The 15793-nt window shown below is 40.1% G+C and overlaps 2 protein-coding genes across 2 annotated transcripts; both read left to right on the top strand.

Moving 5' to 3' along the window:
* The first annotated feature begins 5567 nt into the window (after nucleotides 1-5567).
* Nucleotides 5568-9728, top strand: LOC125021843 (collagenase 3-like). Its single transcript, XM_047608067.1, has 10 exons — nucleotides 5568-5734; nucleotides 5817-6064; nucleotides 6156-6304; nucleotides 6975-7103; nucleotides 7231-7392; nucleotides 7503-7632; nucleotides 7726-7859; nucleotides 7944-8103; nucleotides 8196-8299; nucleotides 9132-9728. The coding sequence occupies exons 1-10, from the start codon at nucleotides 5636-5638 to the stop codon at nucleotides 9239-9241; spliced, it is 1425 nt and encodes a 474-aa protein (XP_047464023.1). The 5' UTR covers nucleotides 5568-5635; the 3' UTR covers nucleotides 9242-9728.
* A 666-nt stretch (nucleotides 9729-10394) lies between these two features.
* Nucleotides 10395-14513, top strand: mmp30 (matrix metallopeptidase 30). The gene is made up of 10 exons (XM_047608071.1): nucleotides 10395-10631; nucleotides 12014-12261; nucleotides 12356-12504; nucleotides 12577-12702; nucleotides 12787-12948; nucleotides 13271-13391; nucleotides 13523-13650; nucleotides 13731-13890; nucleotides 13979-14082; nucleotides 14165-14513. Exons 1-10 carry the CDS (start codon nucleotides 10530-10532, stop codon nucleotides 14263-14265), a joined length of 1401 nt encoding a protein of 466 aa, XP_047464027.1. The 5' UTR covers nucleotides 10395-10529; the 3' UTR covers nucleotides 14266-14513.
* Nucleotides 14514-15793: the final 1280 nt, after the last annotated feature.

Genomic DNA, 15793 nt, shown 5'->3' with positions numbered 1-15793 from the left:
TTAGAATGATAAAGTTAGTTTTGAATATTTTTAGTCATAAGTTTCACCATATTGCCATCCAGAGGCTAGTTGAAGAAATATCTTTGGAATGTAATTCTAACAAATAATAGTCCTACTTAGTACGTTTACATGCAGGTGAAAAAAATAAATAAATAAAAAATTATTGCCTTAATTGTACTATAACTGGAGAACTCAAGTGCATGTAAAGGAGTTCTCCTTATCCGATTAAGACACCCAGATAATGCTGCTTTAACTACTTGCTTGCTTGTCTTGTCAGACTCTCCCACACGGCAATTTCATAAGTGTCACTTTGTCTGCAACACTAAGGAAGACTCCAGCTGTAACCTCTGCCAAGGTCCGGTTGTTCCCCTGAGGATACCGCTGTGGAAGATCGAGTTCACCAGGAGAAAGACTTGATCTTTGAGCAGTTTTGTTTAAATAAACCTTAGACAAAACTAAATCTTTAATGTAGGAAATTGGGTTCTGTTTGCATTCTTATTTTTGTTCATACTCCTAACTTTCCTTAAAACTTTACACAAACATTTATCTCGGTATTTTCATCATTTTCCATTAAGCCTACTCCCACTGTTATATTATACATCATATTGTTTATTTTTCATTATGCACCATTTTTGTAAATAAACCACATACTTCACTTAAGTTGTTATCAGAAAGGTCCTATATTACCGTACTTCCCGGACTATAGAGCGCACCTCAATATAAGCCGCACCCACGTTTTTCCCACGTTCAAAGCGTGGGAAAAAAATAGCGGCTTATAGTCCAGAAAATACGGTAATTGATTCATTCTTACAGTATAGGCTACTTTACATCTGTGATTAGTGCCCTGTTTAAGTGCAGTTATTAGACTTTTAGAATGTTTAATAATTAAATTCCCCTGCATGTGTTACGCAGTTTTTTTTTTCTCCACAAAGGCCTTTTTGACCAGTTCATTAGGTCTTCTCCAATCACTGGCTGGTCTACAGGGAACTGAAACAACAAACAAAAGACCACAACCTCTGCAGGCAGGGAGGGAGCACAGTACCAGATAGACATTCACACACATATGACTTACAGTCATAACAGTGTTACTCAGCAATTTGAATACAATGTTGTAATGGTGACCTATAAATGGGTAGGCTTACGCTTAGTCTGACACAACAGAAAGTACGATGTGATTCATGTGTAATGTTGTGTGCCAAGTCATGCACAAAGTCCTGACTGACCTACATTTTATTCTGAAACAGCTTCAGAAAGGCAGTCATTCACCTGGATATTTTAGAGGATGTGGTTGTGGTGCTGGTACAGTGGAATGAACCAAACATTAAAGTGTTTATTTGACTGGGGTATTAAAATAATGGAAATACGTGTCAGTACAACACAATACAGCTCAGTACTACAAACCACAGTCTCCAAAATGAAAACACAGTCAAATCAGCTGTTCTTAGTTATTTGTGCAGTGCTGTTATATTAGAATGTAGTCATTTTCCAGTGTAGCTATTGAACTGAGAAGTGAGGGTACATTCAGTATATAAATTGTAAGCAGGATTATTTAATGCCTCGTTTAATAAGCAACAGTAGACAACACAAATCTGTAATAATATGCAGAAAGACAAAACTTATGTCTTAAGATTGTTTTTTTCACATTCATATCAAATAAAAATAAGAATACCATTCTTTTTTCTTTTCTTTTGTATTATTCCAACTATTTCATTCATATGTCTGCATTTACTAATGTACAGTTTATCAAGTTAACTATGATATATGCTAAATAAAGAAAACTTCTCAAAGTGTCCCCTGTTAACATTGGGGCAGAAAATAATGCCATGGAGACAGACAAATACATACATACTTGAATAACAAATCTAGAAAAAACAAAAAACAAAAAAACTAAACAAGTGTCTACAGCTGAGCAAGGGTGAGAGACATCCACACCTCCTCTTAAAATGTCAGTAAATTCTTTGTGTGTGTGTGTGTGTGTGTGTGTGTGTGTGTGTGTGTGTGTGTGTGTGTGTGTGTGTGTGTGTGTGTGTGTGTGTGTGTGTGTGTGACCCTCCTGTAGAAACAGAGACCAGCTCACCAGCTCTGATGACACTAACACACAGGTTAAATGACATTGTAGACACAGTCATCACCATTTATCTGTGGTGACTAGTATATGATGTTGTTCTGCTACCAAAATGGGCCAATGTTCACTTCACTTTAATACAGTCAGGATTACTTATTGAGTGGTGTCATAACAGCCAGTTAATGTCACACACACACATTTCCAGTCATGTCCATATAGGGCCTTTTATTCATGGCACAGACACATGGGGGAGGGTAACTTTACACACTCGCATGTTTCTAGTCTGACCCGAATGGGGCCCCTCCATGTAGTTCTCACTGAGGGTGTTTTTATGACACTGTGGCAACATGTGGCATTATCTCTCTTTGATTTTAACATTGGTAACTGTCCACTGTGTGAACTGTTAGATGTTTTAAAGTGATATTTTGAATGTGACCCACTGCAAATCTTTGTAATGGCTCATGAGAGTTGCTGTTACCTCAGTTTGAATTTCTGTGCTTTTTGATAATCTGTTTTACCATTAGGTAACCTTATTAGCCCGTGAATGTCTCCACACACAGCTATGATTTCTGTCAGCTCTAAATGTCATCTTGTCTGGCATCTTAATTTCAGTTGCAAGACCCTCAGACTCCTGCAGCAGCAATATAGATAGAGACCAACCCTGAAGCTCAGGTGTTCCATGAGGAGTCAAAGCCAGATGACACTAACATACAGGTAAAATGACATTGTAGACACAGTCATCACAACTTATCTGTGGTGACTTGTATGTGATGTTGTTCTGTCACCCAAATGGGCCAATGTTCACTTTGCTTTTCTGGATGCATCTTTTTAATCAGACTATGCCATTTTTATATGCTACTACTATCACAGGAACAGTTTTTGCTTTGGCTAACTTTTCTAGTTGGCAGATTCGGCCATACATGAACTCTTCAAGCTAACAGATTTTTGCTGGTTTGTCCCCCAGTCAGAGCAAGCTTAAACCCAGGGAGAGTGGGAGTGAGTCCTCCAGGCAGAGAAGAAGCAAGTCCCCCAGGAGATTTGGAGTGAGTCCTCCAGACATTTAAGTAAGTCTTCCTGTCAGAACACAAGTGAGTCTTCCAGTCAGAGCCTGCTTGATCTTAGCCAGAAGACACCCTTTGAAAGAAGTCATGCTCCCACACAAAAATATCCCAATAGCAGAGCTGATGGGATTGAAAAGGAAATAATGTCAACATATTTGCAAAAGGATGTGAGCGTTTCAGTGCCCCTTGAAGAAAATTCTATCTATGTCAGTCCAGTGATAAAGAGGGAAGTTGGCCCTAGAAGATATAATAAGAAACATTTTTGCTTTTATTGCAGAAAGTTTGTCCAGAAAATGTCACGTCACTTGTGGCGTAAACACCAGGATGAAATGGATGTCGCAAAAGCACTGGCTTGCCAAAAAACCCATAAGACTATATAAGGAAAAAGGGGAACTTTAAACACAATAGTGTCAGGCCGGGACTCGAAGCAGCACTCAGGACTCAGTATGCAGAGATGACTAGGGACTTTAATTGGAATGTACAGAGATCCCTTACAGAGGGACAACAAATGGCCACAAAAATTCCTGGACGTAATTCAAATCAGGGAAAACAAAAAAACTCTCCAAAGGGAGGAAAATTCAAAATGAAGAAACAATTCATAAAATAAACACAAAACACTCCGAATGGAGGAACTGAGGAAAAAGGCTAAGAAAAGACTAAACAAATCAAAGTAATCTCTCCGAGAGGATTCACAGGCTTACATGAAAATTACTTGGGAAGAAAACGTGAAGCGAAGCACGAGAAGGTTGACGAAGACGACACTCTGGCACGAGACAAGGGGAACACAGACTACTTAAACACATGGAGGGAAATAGGGGACAGGTGGACACAATCAGGAATCAGGGAAGACAATCAGACTGGTGACACATGAGGAAGGGCAAGTGACCTGAAACAAGAGGAGAGTTACTTTTCAAAATAAAACAGGAAATGACATGACAAAACAACCCCAAGACAAGACACCCTCACCACGGTGTGACAAATAGTGACGTTTTGGAGACACAAAAAAGCAATCTCTTCCCATGGAAGCAACCACAGAAAAAAATCAGAATGAGAGGATTTTGCACATTGTGTTTGCTTCCATGGCTTGTTCTCCAGAAGAAAACCTGAGAGTACTAAACTCAGGCATTGTGTACTCCATAATGCTTATTGGAAGTTCTTAAGTATTATGAATCAAGACAGGATTGCAGTTGTTATTAAAGAAGACCACTGCCTTCTGGAGTATGGTTACAGACTGTTCAAGAAAAATGAGAAGATAGTCAGTCAACATCAGTACATACGACAGAAACTGAGAGAGCTTGGCAGGCTGTTATTGGAAGCAAGAAAAGTTACACATGTGAAGACTATCCAAAAACTCCTAAAACCTGAACAGTACAGTCAGATTGTTGTAGAATTTAACCTCAAAATCTCTTTTATGCTATCGATATTTTTTCTCGCTGCTCTTTCTGTTGTATAAAGATTAAAAAATATGTGCAGAACAATAGTGAGCACATGTTCTGGGCAGAAATTATGGAGGAGTGGGTTTAGATTGTTTCTTTAGAACAATATTACTTATGTAGAAGTAAAAAGTACTCAAATAATTACTTAAGTCACAGTGAAAGTTTAGTTTAGTATTTATTTATCATTTTGATTACATCGATCTTTGTTCTTGGTAGAATTTTGTTTAATTGAAGTGATTTTTTGATTGGGATTTTTGTTTGTTTGTTTGTTTTCTTTTTTCTTTACCTTACCTGATTTCTTACAGCATTGTAGAACCACTGGAAGGGTGGACCCCATAATTGAGCAAAAAACTGGTGGGCCCCCTGAGGGGCAAATACAAGTATGTGTGTGTGTGTGTGTGTGTGTGTGCGCGCGTGTGTGTGTGTGTGTGTGTGGGTGTGAGTGTGTTTCAGTGTGGCTACAACCCACTTGTTAGGCAAGACATTTGCGGGAAACCCAGATGTCCAGGTTATGATAGTGTTTGATGAGAAAGGGCCTCATGGAAACATACGATGACTTCAGGTCCAGAAAGACTGTAAACAGGGCTTTGGTTCACAGCGTGACACAACTTGTTCACAAGGTACATGTTTTTGTTATTGGAAACCTTTCCCTGAGGGCTGGGGAACCTACTTCACGCAACAGGGAACAAGAAAATCCCCCTTTAAGCTGATTCAATTTACTGTGTGAATAAATATGAACTGCTGACAAAGAAAATGAATTACATTGTCCTTCAACAATATACAGGCTGTACTATAATTTAGGATTCTGGTTAGTCTTGAAGTAATATTTAATTTCAAAATCTGTAGGATCCACATAGAAATGTCATGTGACGTGTCGTCAACATTGTGCTGAGCGTGTTTGGGGATTTTTTTTACTAACGTCTTATCTTGTCATCCATAAATGGAGGAGTCTTTGAGTCACAGGTCCAAGAAGGCAGTTGCTCAACCCGCCCACTCTCCAACCACTTCCATTCTCCAGCCTATATAACAGCCCACCTGAATGCACATACACAAGTCAAAATCAACAAGGAAACATGAGGTCTTTCGTTGCGTGCATTCTACTGAGTCTGGCTGCTGCAGGTTGCTGTGCGCCTGTGTCGGATACCACTGTGCAGGATGAACATTTTGCAGAGGTATGCGTCTTGATTTGCTTTCATGTTTTCATGATTTGTCTCATCTGGTCATATAATCTTATAACCTCATCTTTGTTCACAGGGCTACCTGAAGAAATTTTTCAACTTAACGCAGGAGAGTGGTCCAGCTGCGAGACGGGGCATCAGCCAGGTGACCAAGAAGCTGAGTGAGATGCAGAGATTCTTTGGTCTCCAGATCACAGGGACTCTGGATGCCGACACCTTGGCCATGATGAAGAAGCCCCGCTGTGGCGTTCCAGATGGAAACATCGCTCGGTTCTCCACTTTCGGAAACGGCCTCAAGTGGGAGAAAAACGACCTCACATACAGGTGAATGATCTGAACAGAGAATGAGAGAGAAACTTACCACTACAGGCATTTCATGCGGTTGCTTACTGATTTGTAATTTCCCATGCTACAGGATAGAGAACTACACACCAGACATGTCTCGGGCAGAGGTGGATACCTCCATTGAGAAAGCTCTGCAGGTTTGGGCCAACGTCACTCCTCTGAGATTCAGAAGGATCTACAGTGGCACCGCTGACATCATGATCTCCTTTGGTCGCCAATGTGAGTATAATGTTCAATTTGATATACGATAAAAATAAAAAAAAATAACTTTAGTTTTCTGGTATATGTAATTTGTTGTGGAGTATAGTGTTTATCACTTAGACTTAGACTTGTTTTGGTTGTCATTCAACAGGTACACCATCGGTTCACACAATATAGTATAAAATATAAATGCTGGAGTGACTTAAAGATGCTAAAGAAGTTAAATATAACATAAAAATAACACAATAAGTATGAAGTGTAAACTGTCAGAGATAGCAGCATGTCAGTCCAATGAGGATCCCTTGGGGGTGGGTGGACGTGGGGGGTGGGGTGAGTGCAGGGGTCTGTGGCAGTCCATAGATAAGAGTTTGTTTATTGTGTGTGGGTGTTCAGCGGTCTCATAGTAGGGTTGCATAAGGCAACTCCAGTCATTCTAATGATGGCATGCTGGTGCTTGCAGCTTCGGCCCCAGAGCTTCCTTTACATTAGAGTTAAGAATGTGCTGAAATGTCTGTTTACTTGGCAATAGGCTGGTGGATGAGATACATGTGTGCGTTGTACAACTAAAACAATAATATCTCCCTTGGACAGACTTTTTCTACAGAATCCTTACAAATACAAGACAAAACATTATACATTGTATAGAATGTTTTTGTATGTTTACATGACTATGTTCTTGCTCATACAGCACATGGTGATTATTACCCCTTTGATGGCCCTGGCGGTACTCTTGCCCATGCCTTTGCTCCCTCTCCTGGTATTGGAGGAGATGCTCATTTCGATGAAGATGAGACCTTCACTTACCGCTCAAGCCGAGGTACGTTTAATTGTTTGTTTGTTTTTTTTTTTTTTTACATAACATGACATCTTCTTGTATTTTTTTTTGGATTGATTTATTTTAGATTGCCCCCTAACTGATCCTCCTTCTGTGCTCCCTGCTTTAGGCTTCGTCCTCTTCTTAGTCGCCGCTCATGAGTTTGGCCACTCTCTGGGTTTGTCTCACTCCGATGATCCGGGTGCCCTCATGTACCCTACGTACTCATACAGAAACCCTGACACCTTTGTTCTGCCCCGGGATGATGTAAATGGTATCCAGTCCCTGTATGGTAAGTTAGAGGTTCTGGATCATTGACTGATCCTTATTTCTGCATTGGTACTAAACTGGGCTTTGTTGCCTTGTGATGCTATCTATAAATATATTTTGTTTAACCACCAGGTGCAGACCCTACTAAGGATCCTTCAGTGGGCAAACCCCAACCTCCCACCACTCCCGATGCCTGTGATTCAACAATGGTATTGGATGCTGTGGCCACCCTCAGAGGAGAGATGCTGTTCTTCAAGGACAGGTATCATAGATGCTGTACAGTAGATTTCTATAAAATATATTTCCGAAGTCTGATTTGGGTGTACTATAAGTTTGTGTCACTGTGTTTTCTCAGTTTCTTCTGGCGCAGCTACCCTCAGAGCAGGACACCCCAGCAGACTCTCATCACCAACTTCTGGCCTAATTCCCCCGTCAACATTGATGCTGCTTATGAGAACCGACGGTTGGACAGAGTCTTTCTCTTCAAAGGTATATGTTTCCCCTATCGATCCAAAGCACAGATGCCATTTATCATTTATCATTATAATAATTGTTGTAATGTTTTGTTTGCAGACCGTAGAGTGTGGGCCTTCAGTGGTTATACGCTTGTTCGGGGCTACCCAAAAAAACTGACAACCTTTGGTCTCCCAAGATCCGTGGCGAAAATTGATGCCGCCATCCACGACGTGGAATCTGGCAAAACTCTTTTCTTTGTAAACAACTATTACTACAGGTTTGGTTCAACTATAAATAGTCATCTTTGTTTTTCAGAATAAGCGCCTATTCCTTCTTCTTTTGCTTGACTGATTGTATCTCTTTCTTCAGCTATGATGAGGTTAGAAATAGGATGGACCAGGGATTCCCCAAACGGGTTGCTCAAACCTTTCCAGGTCTGAACAACAAGGTAACGGCAGCTTTCCAGTACAGAGGTGAGTTTTCCACATCCAGACAATTGAAATGAGGAAAATGGAAGGATCATTCACCATCCATTTATATTCACTTATTTTTTTCTTATTGACAGTTATATAACCCCACAACTAGTAGCCAGTCAGCTTAGCTTAGCAAAAACTACAAATAGGGAACACAGCCAACCTTAATGACTGCACCATTACAATGATGGCATGCTGGTTCTTGTAGCTTTTGTCTCTGAGTGCTTTAAGATAGAATATAAGAATGTGATGAAATGTTTACTTTGACATGGGCCTATGACTGTGAGATAATCCCTGCTAAGTGTTGTGGTTTTGCGAGTTAAGTGGCAAATTATTTCATAACCCCGGCAAAGTGCCTTTCTGGAGTCTCTGTCAAACAGAGATGGAATGGAAACTAGACAAGAAATTGTACAAGAATTGTCCTACCCCTCAAAAGTCAAAATATTCCATGCATTTAAATGTACTGTATTTATGTATCACCATCAATGAATACAAGGGGACAGCTTGATTTCCTGCAACTGCGTAGTACCATTGCAGCTTTAATGGGAGAATTCCACACAAAGAGTTGTTCATTATGTCAGCTCTATTTCTTGGCAGATATCCTGTTGAAAAAGCTAGCCTTGCTTTTAGTGCTCTCATTCCTATCAAATATACTTTTCAGCCCACTGGCATTAACTGTGGGCTGATGTTGTTTTTGCTCATTCATTTCTTTGCATGTCTTGTTTCATCTATAGTTGGACTAAGTTTCACATTATTAATTTATAAGTTTTGCAAAACCAGGCAGTTCCAGCCGAGAAAACCCAAAAAGTAATATTGAGCTTCTGTCCTGCAGGTTTTACTTACATCTACAGTGGACCCTACATGTTTGAGTACAGCCTGAGGACTGGAAGGCTGCACCGCGTGCTGAGGAACAGCTACTTCCTGCGCTGCACTAACTTCTAGAGCAGTTGATTTTGAATTTATGCTCCTCTAGAAAAAGAATGTATGTACTACAGTGTTAAACAGTGTTTAAATTAATAATTTTTAAACATTATAGATCATTATTCAATGTAATATTTAGAGCTGTTAAAATACAATATTCTTCTAAGTCTTTTGAATACATGTACTTTTGTATATTTTACGTGGTCTGTTTATGCTATTTTTGTTGCTTTTATTGTGTTTATATATATTATCTTTACCATTCATCTCCGACCCGCACTTGTGTTCCCTGTCTGTATGTATGTGGATGTGATTGGTTGGCCTGCTGTCACATGACTAAATCCAACTTGTAAGTGTCTCATTGGCGACGATTGGTCGTTTCCATATAAATTGGCAATTTTATTTTACTTTAGACATTATTTAAATTGTCTTTTCAGTGTGATTCTTGATGACTCTGATGAAGGCCACAAGCCAAAATGTGTCTGTCTAATAAAGTGGTTCCATTTACTATGAGTGCTGCTGGAGTCTTGACCTTTCTACATGTTCCTAACTAGTTCCATGATTCTACTAGCCAGTGTATTGAGATTGTTGACACTTCACACTGCATTTTGAAAGTTTTTAAAGTTTGGCAACTTTATTTGTCCCAGTTCTAATTCCATTTTTATTTCACGGCATACACAGCGGTGACATCATTGAGTGACATCACTCTGACCTCAATCCAATTAACATAAAATATAAGCAAAATTCAAATATTAAAGTACAACTTCAATAACAAGTATTAACTTTTTAACTGCCTTGCCCCCCGGATCTCTAAATTATAAATATTAAAATGTAAATTAGATAAGATTATTTATATCTAGGTCACAACACCAACAGCTGCTAAATACTGGAAACCAAATACTTTGGTGATGTGTAATTACCACAATGAGTAAACTGCACACAGAAAGCACCTGATGTTGACTATTACTGTTCCTGTTGATAGCTCCTTTATGGCGTGTCTGATCTACCGTATATCATATTCATGCCAGTTCAAGCTACTCCAGCTGCAAATCATCTCCCCCTCCACACCAGCCCCCGCTTCTTATCATTACTGCTATTATTTCTCTCATGTTGTTCTGAATGGGCCTGTTCAGACACTTGCAGGAATGTCTTGTTGCCCAGCCTTTCCCCGCTCTTCCATGTTCCATCCAAAATACTGAGATCGAATGTTTCAGGAGTCGGTTGTTCACTGCGACCAGCTGAACAGTATCTGAGATAAAGAATAGCTTAAGCACAGTGAATTTCTCCTTCTTCTTTGAAATAAAAGGGACTCATGGGAGCTGCTTTCAAAATTGTGATGGTGGTGGTGGTTGTATCACTATGTGGAGCTTTGCCCGCCACTTCACCCAGCCAAGAGGAGCTCTTAAAAGTCCAGGTAAATACGAATGTTAAAAATATTTCTCTGTGTTGCGTTAATTCACGGGGTAATAATATCCTGCAATATCTATTACATTTCAGCGTATCAATGTGAATGCAAAATGCATTGACTTTTCTGAGTCACTGGATTTTTGAATAATGTCTGGATCGCCAACTGTGTCCCCAGTGATAAAGAAAAACATAAGAACACACCAACTGTTGTAATGAACTAGTTTGGTATTTCCTGAAACATTGTTTCAGTGTGTTCATGTTATCAATGTCTACCTTGTTTAAATCTTGCAACTTTCATGTAAACTGTACCCTGCATCTGTACAAGTTGGATTTAAAATAATGTTGGCTTATAACATGGGGAAAAAAAGTGTGAAGGACACCTGAACATTGTGAAGACAACTATAGAATGATATATGGCATATGGTGGTGATATTCTTCTAAAACATGCTCAAAACTTACTTTCAGGCATACTGACAATACATTTGATTGAGTGATTGCACCCTCTGGTTTCTGTAATGGTCTAGCTTCTGTAATAGTCAGAGGAAGCATATGAAATATGTTAGAATGCTATTATTCTGAAAGTGAATGATATCAGTGTGGTAATCTGTGGTTATGGTGAGAACAAGCAACTTGGAATTCTGCAGTGTAAGAATTCATGAGGCAACACATCTTGCTCTTGGGCATCTGATTTGGCGGAAATACAACAACAGCACAGTTTTTTACGCAACAAAACCAACTGACATGACGATTTCCCTTTCCACACGTTAAGTTGTAATACGATTTATTTTATTATGTTTTTAATGATGGAAACAGACAATTGATGAATGTGAGTATGCAAATATCATGTGTACTGTGTTTGATTTCACGGTAATATTGATGATTTCTACTGCACATACATTGCATTATAATTGCAAAGTAATGTTATTCTTTTCTAAAGCTAAATGAGCCTAAAAAGCCATCCTCTCCTCCACCGCCCACAACATTTATGTTGTGAAGTTGGTCTGGAGTCAAACCACTGAAAACTGATGACTGATCTGCCGGGCCAATCAAATCATTTGTGCAGGTTTTATGGTGGGAAGAGTACCAGCATAGTGATACACATCATCATTTAAGCACCGTGGAGTTAAATTTGTTTACAACTAAATTGCTCTGATTGGTTGAAGGACTTGTAGTTGCATGCCTTTTTTCTCTGTATAGGCTGAAACACGGCCCGCAATGGCTCTGAATGGCCTATTACCAGATTCATATTCTGAATTTCCAGATTCATATTCTGAGAATTTAGACTTAACCTGGCTACTGCTAAAGCTAAATTCAGGATCAGTCAAATTAATCCTATATGCAGTTTAATTGATATGTGGGGTTCCGCTTATTTTTGCCTTCTTTTTCCAGAACTATTTGTCTCAATTTTACCCGGATACAGTTGTCAGCACATCCAGAGCTATGCAGCGCAGCTCTCAAGTCTCCTTTGAAAGCAATCTCAGAAAAATGCAGACGTTTTTTGGACTGGAGGTGACGGGGCAGGCGGACTCTAGGACACTGGAAGTGATGTCTCGCCCCCGCTGTGGATTCATAGATATCAACAGATATGGCCTCTTTGAGGGCCGACCAAAGTGGAACAAGACTGTGGTCACATACAGGTACAAGAATCAGTACAAGAACATCTAACAAAAGTCATTGAGTTCCTGTATGCAGTTCATCCAAGCATAGAGCAAACTATTTTCACTCTAACAGGATAACTGACTACACACCAGACTTGGGTCGAAGTGATGTGGATGCCACCATAGCCAAAGCTCTGAAACTCTACAGTGATGTAGCTCCTATCGATTTCAAGCAGATTGACAGCGATGCTGCTGATATTATAATCAAATTCAAGGCTGGAGGTAATGTTTTCCCTTCAGGGCCTTTGAAATGTATGGTTTTGTGCTAACTTTATCTTCTGCTCTACAAACCAGACCATGGAGATTTTGCTCCATTTGATGGGAAATATGGTGTCTTGGCACATGCATTCTCTCCCGGGGAAGGCATCGGAGGTGATACCCATTTTGATGATGATGAAGACTGGACTCTAACTTCAGCAGGTAAACATACTGTAATAAGCATTGTGGATGTAACACTGTAGCTGGTCATGTACCTGCACTAACTATATTACTATTTATATACAGGAACCAACCTGTTCTTGGTGGCCGCTCATGAGTTTGGCCATGCTCTGGGATTAGCCCACTCAGAGGATGAGACAGCTCTGATGCATCCCACCTACAAGTATGTGAACACAGAGGGGTACATGCTACCAGATGATGACCGAAAGGGAATACAAGCTCTCTATGGTGAGAGGTTAAGTACTCCACAGGTTGCTAGTTTGTATTTCAGAAACAGAGCAAAGATCACAAAAGCAAAGTGTGCTCCAAGAAGTGTGTGTGACTTGCCCTCAGTGTGGAAGGTGGAAGGTGGTCAGGAAAGCAAAAAGCATCATTGATCAGCTGGATCACATTCTTGCCTGCAAGTCTGTGCTGGAGCCCTCGGGCGGCGCTATTACGCCCCCTTGAGGAAAACAAACAGCTGTGCCAACTCTTTCTTTCCTTAAGCCATCAGACATCAGTGACAAACTCTCCAGCTGAGCCCCCCATTTCTCTCTTTTGTCTCCTAAAGGAGTCAGAGCAAAGTCCCCTGGTCAATCAGAGCCTGAACTTCCTCCAAACAAGTGTGACACAAAGCTGAGCTTTGATGCTGCAACCTCCATTAAAGGGGATCTTTACTTCTTCAAAGATGGGTCAGAGTTTTATGCATTTTTATTCAGTCACTTGAACGTTTTCAGAAACAAGCGACTTTATTTGTCAGAGCTCTTATTTTGACAAGACAAATGTTGTACGTGACAGCTGTACTTATTTCTTTCTTTGTCAGGTATTTCTGGAAGAGGAGCCATAGGAATAACATCATTATGAAGAAAATTCAGTCTGTCTGGCCTGGAGTCAACAAAGTTGATGCTGCTTATGAGAATAACAGACAGCATATTGTGATTTTCTTTGAAGGTATAAAATCAGCTATATTAATTGTTCATAAAAAATACCGGGAGTTGCAACAAACATAATTCAACCTTTTCACACCACAGGGAACCATTATTGGGTTGTGACAGGAAACACTGTCCTACCGGGTTATCCCAAACCTCTAAGTGACTTCGGCTTACCTGCGTCTGTTACCAAGGTAGATGCTGCTGTTTATCTGCCACTTACAAGCAGAACCCTTTTCTTTGTAAGGAACAGATACTGGAGGTGAGTAAAGACTAACCCGATGAACTCAATCCAGATATAAACAGATACTGCGTGTTGATTAACACTGCTACTCATATCATTCATACAGCTACAATGAAAGGAGGGGCAGAATGGATGTCGGTTACCCAAAGCTCATCCGTAGGGGGCTTCCTCGGATTGCCTTCCAAGTAGATGCTGCTTTTGAGAAAAGAGGTAACAGTCTAAAGACAGTCCCTCTGCCACTGCATTATGATCCTGTTTGTAATGATATTAATGAAGCATCTCACCTTTTCAGGTTACCTGTACTTTTCACATGGGTTCAGACAAAAAGAATACGACTTCAGACGAAGAAGAGTGCGTCGCACTCTGCTGAACTATGAATGGATGGATTGCTAAAGAAAGAAAGAACAACATGTACATATACGCTCTGTCAAAAATGACTTAAATACTTTATCTTGTATGAGAGGGTGTATGTAAATGTATGGGATGTACTGGGTAAACACTGTTGCTGATGCCAGTATCTCCCTTATCCCATGAATCAGACGGCAAATATGCACTCATCAATCAGACCCAATTTGTGTTTCTTTTATTCTTTAAGAGCATCTATGAGTCATACTGCACAGTTATTAAAATTGCTGCATTCATGGCTTTTCTTTCCTCAGTGGAACTGTATAAGTTGCAAGGGAACTTTTTACCATTCTTCTATCTTCTATCTCCTTTTAGATGCTTTTTTAATGGATTGTCACAAAAAATACAAAAACAGCTTACACAGTATCACAAACGTGTGCTCCAAGAAGTGTGTGTGACTTGCCCTCAGTGCGGAAGGTGGAAGGTGGTCAGGAAAGCAAAAAGCATCATTGATCATCTGGATCACATTCTTGCAGGCAAGTTTGTGCTGGAGCCCTCGGGGCAGCGCTATTACGCCCTCTTGAGGAAAACAAACAGCTGTGCCAACTCTTTCTTTCCTTAAGCCATCCAGACTGCTGAACATACTTGACTATGGGGCAACATGTAGTCTGGCTTGTGTGTCACATGTAAAGTCTGTAAAATGTAATCAGTTCCTATAGACTTACTTTGGGACTGATGATGTGTTCCTAATAGTTTCCATGGCACCTCATCACACCATCCAATTTTACACTGTGACAAAGGGATTAGTAGATTTCTGCTACATATACTTCTTTCACTTAATCTACTCTGACAGTCTCAATTAACATAATGACAAATATGGCTTATTATTTCTTGGCATGTTCTCCTGTGTTATAAGTGTGTCAAAAATGTCTTCTGACAGTGGTCATCTGACCACGTAACCAATTCAGTGAGTAACCCTGTTGGAAAGCTTACTTATGTCAAGTAGTGAGATGGTGATGGCCCAGGTGCAGGACAATAAAGTGGTGAGGACTTGGTGCAAACAAAAGGTTTTAACAACTATAGGAGCTGCTGACGGCAGGTAACCCTAAATACAAAAGAATCAAGAACACACAAGGAGCTTGAAAACACGAAAAACAGCATGAAAGCGATATGACAAGGTAACAAGAGTGATACGACAGGGAACAAAGGGAAAGGCAGGGCTATATACACACACAGAGGCAGAGGGATGACGAGACACAGGTGAAACTAATGAGCAATCACACAGGGAGTACCAATAATCAAGGGACAACATGAGGAAACACAAAAGACAGGAAATCAAAAAACGTCACAAAATAAAACAGGAAACCCAAAACTTGACACAGACAGACACAGTCATGACAACATATATATGAATGAATGATTTGCAATGGTCTGGGAAATTAAACCGTTTGGCTCAGCTCTTTCTCCTGGTCTCTGATACTGCCATCTTCTGGACAAAAGTATGTGAGTATGAAAGGTGCAGAGCACAGACTACCAATTCATTCATGCACAGTATACACGTGGGCCTATGTGAAGA

The sequence above is a fragment of the Mugil cephalus genome, chromosome 15, assembly GCF_022458985.1.
Source record: "Mugil cephalus isolate CIBA_MC_2020 chromosome 15, CIBA_Mcephalus_1.1, whole genome shotgun sequence".
NCBI classification, from domain to species: domain Eukaryota; kingdom Metazoa; phylum Chordata; class Actinopteri; order Mugiliformes; family Mugilidae; genus Mugil; species Mugil cephalus.
This window is presented reverse-complemented; position numbering and strand designations above follow the sequence as displayed.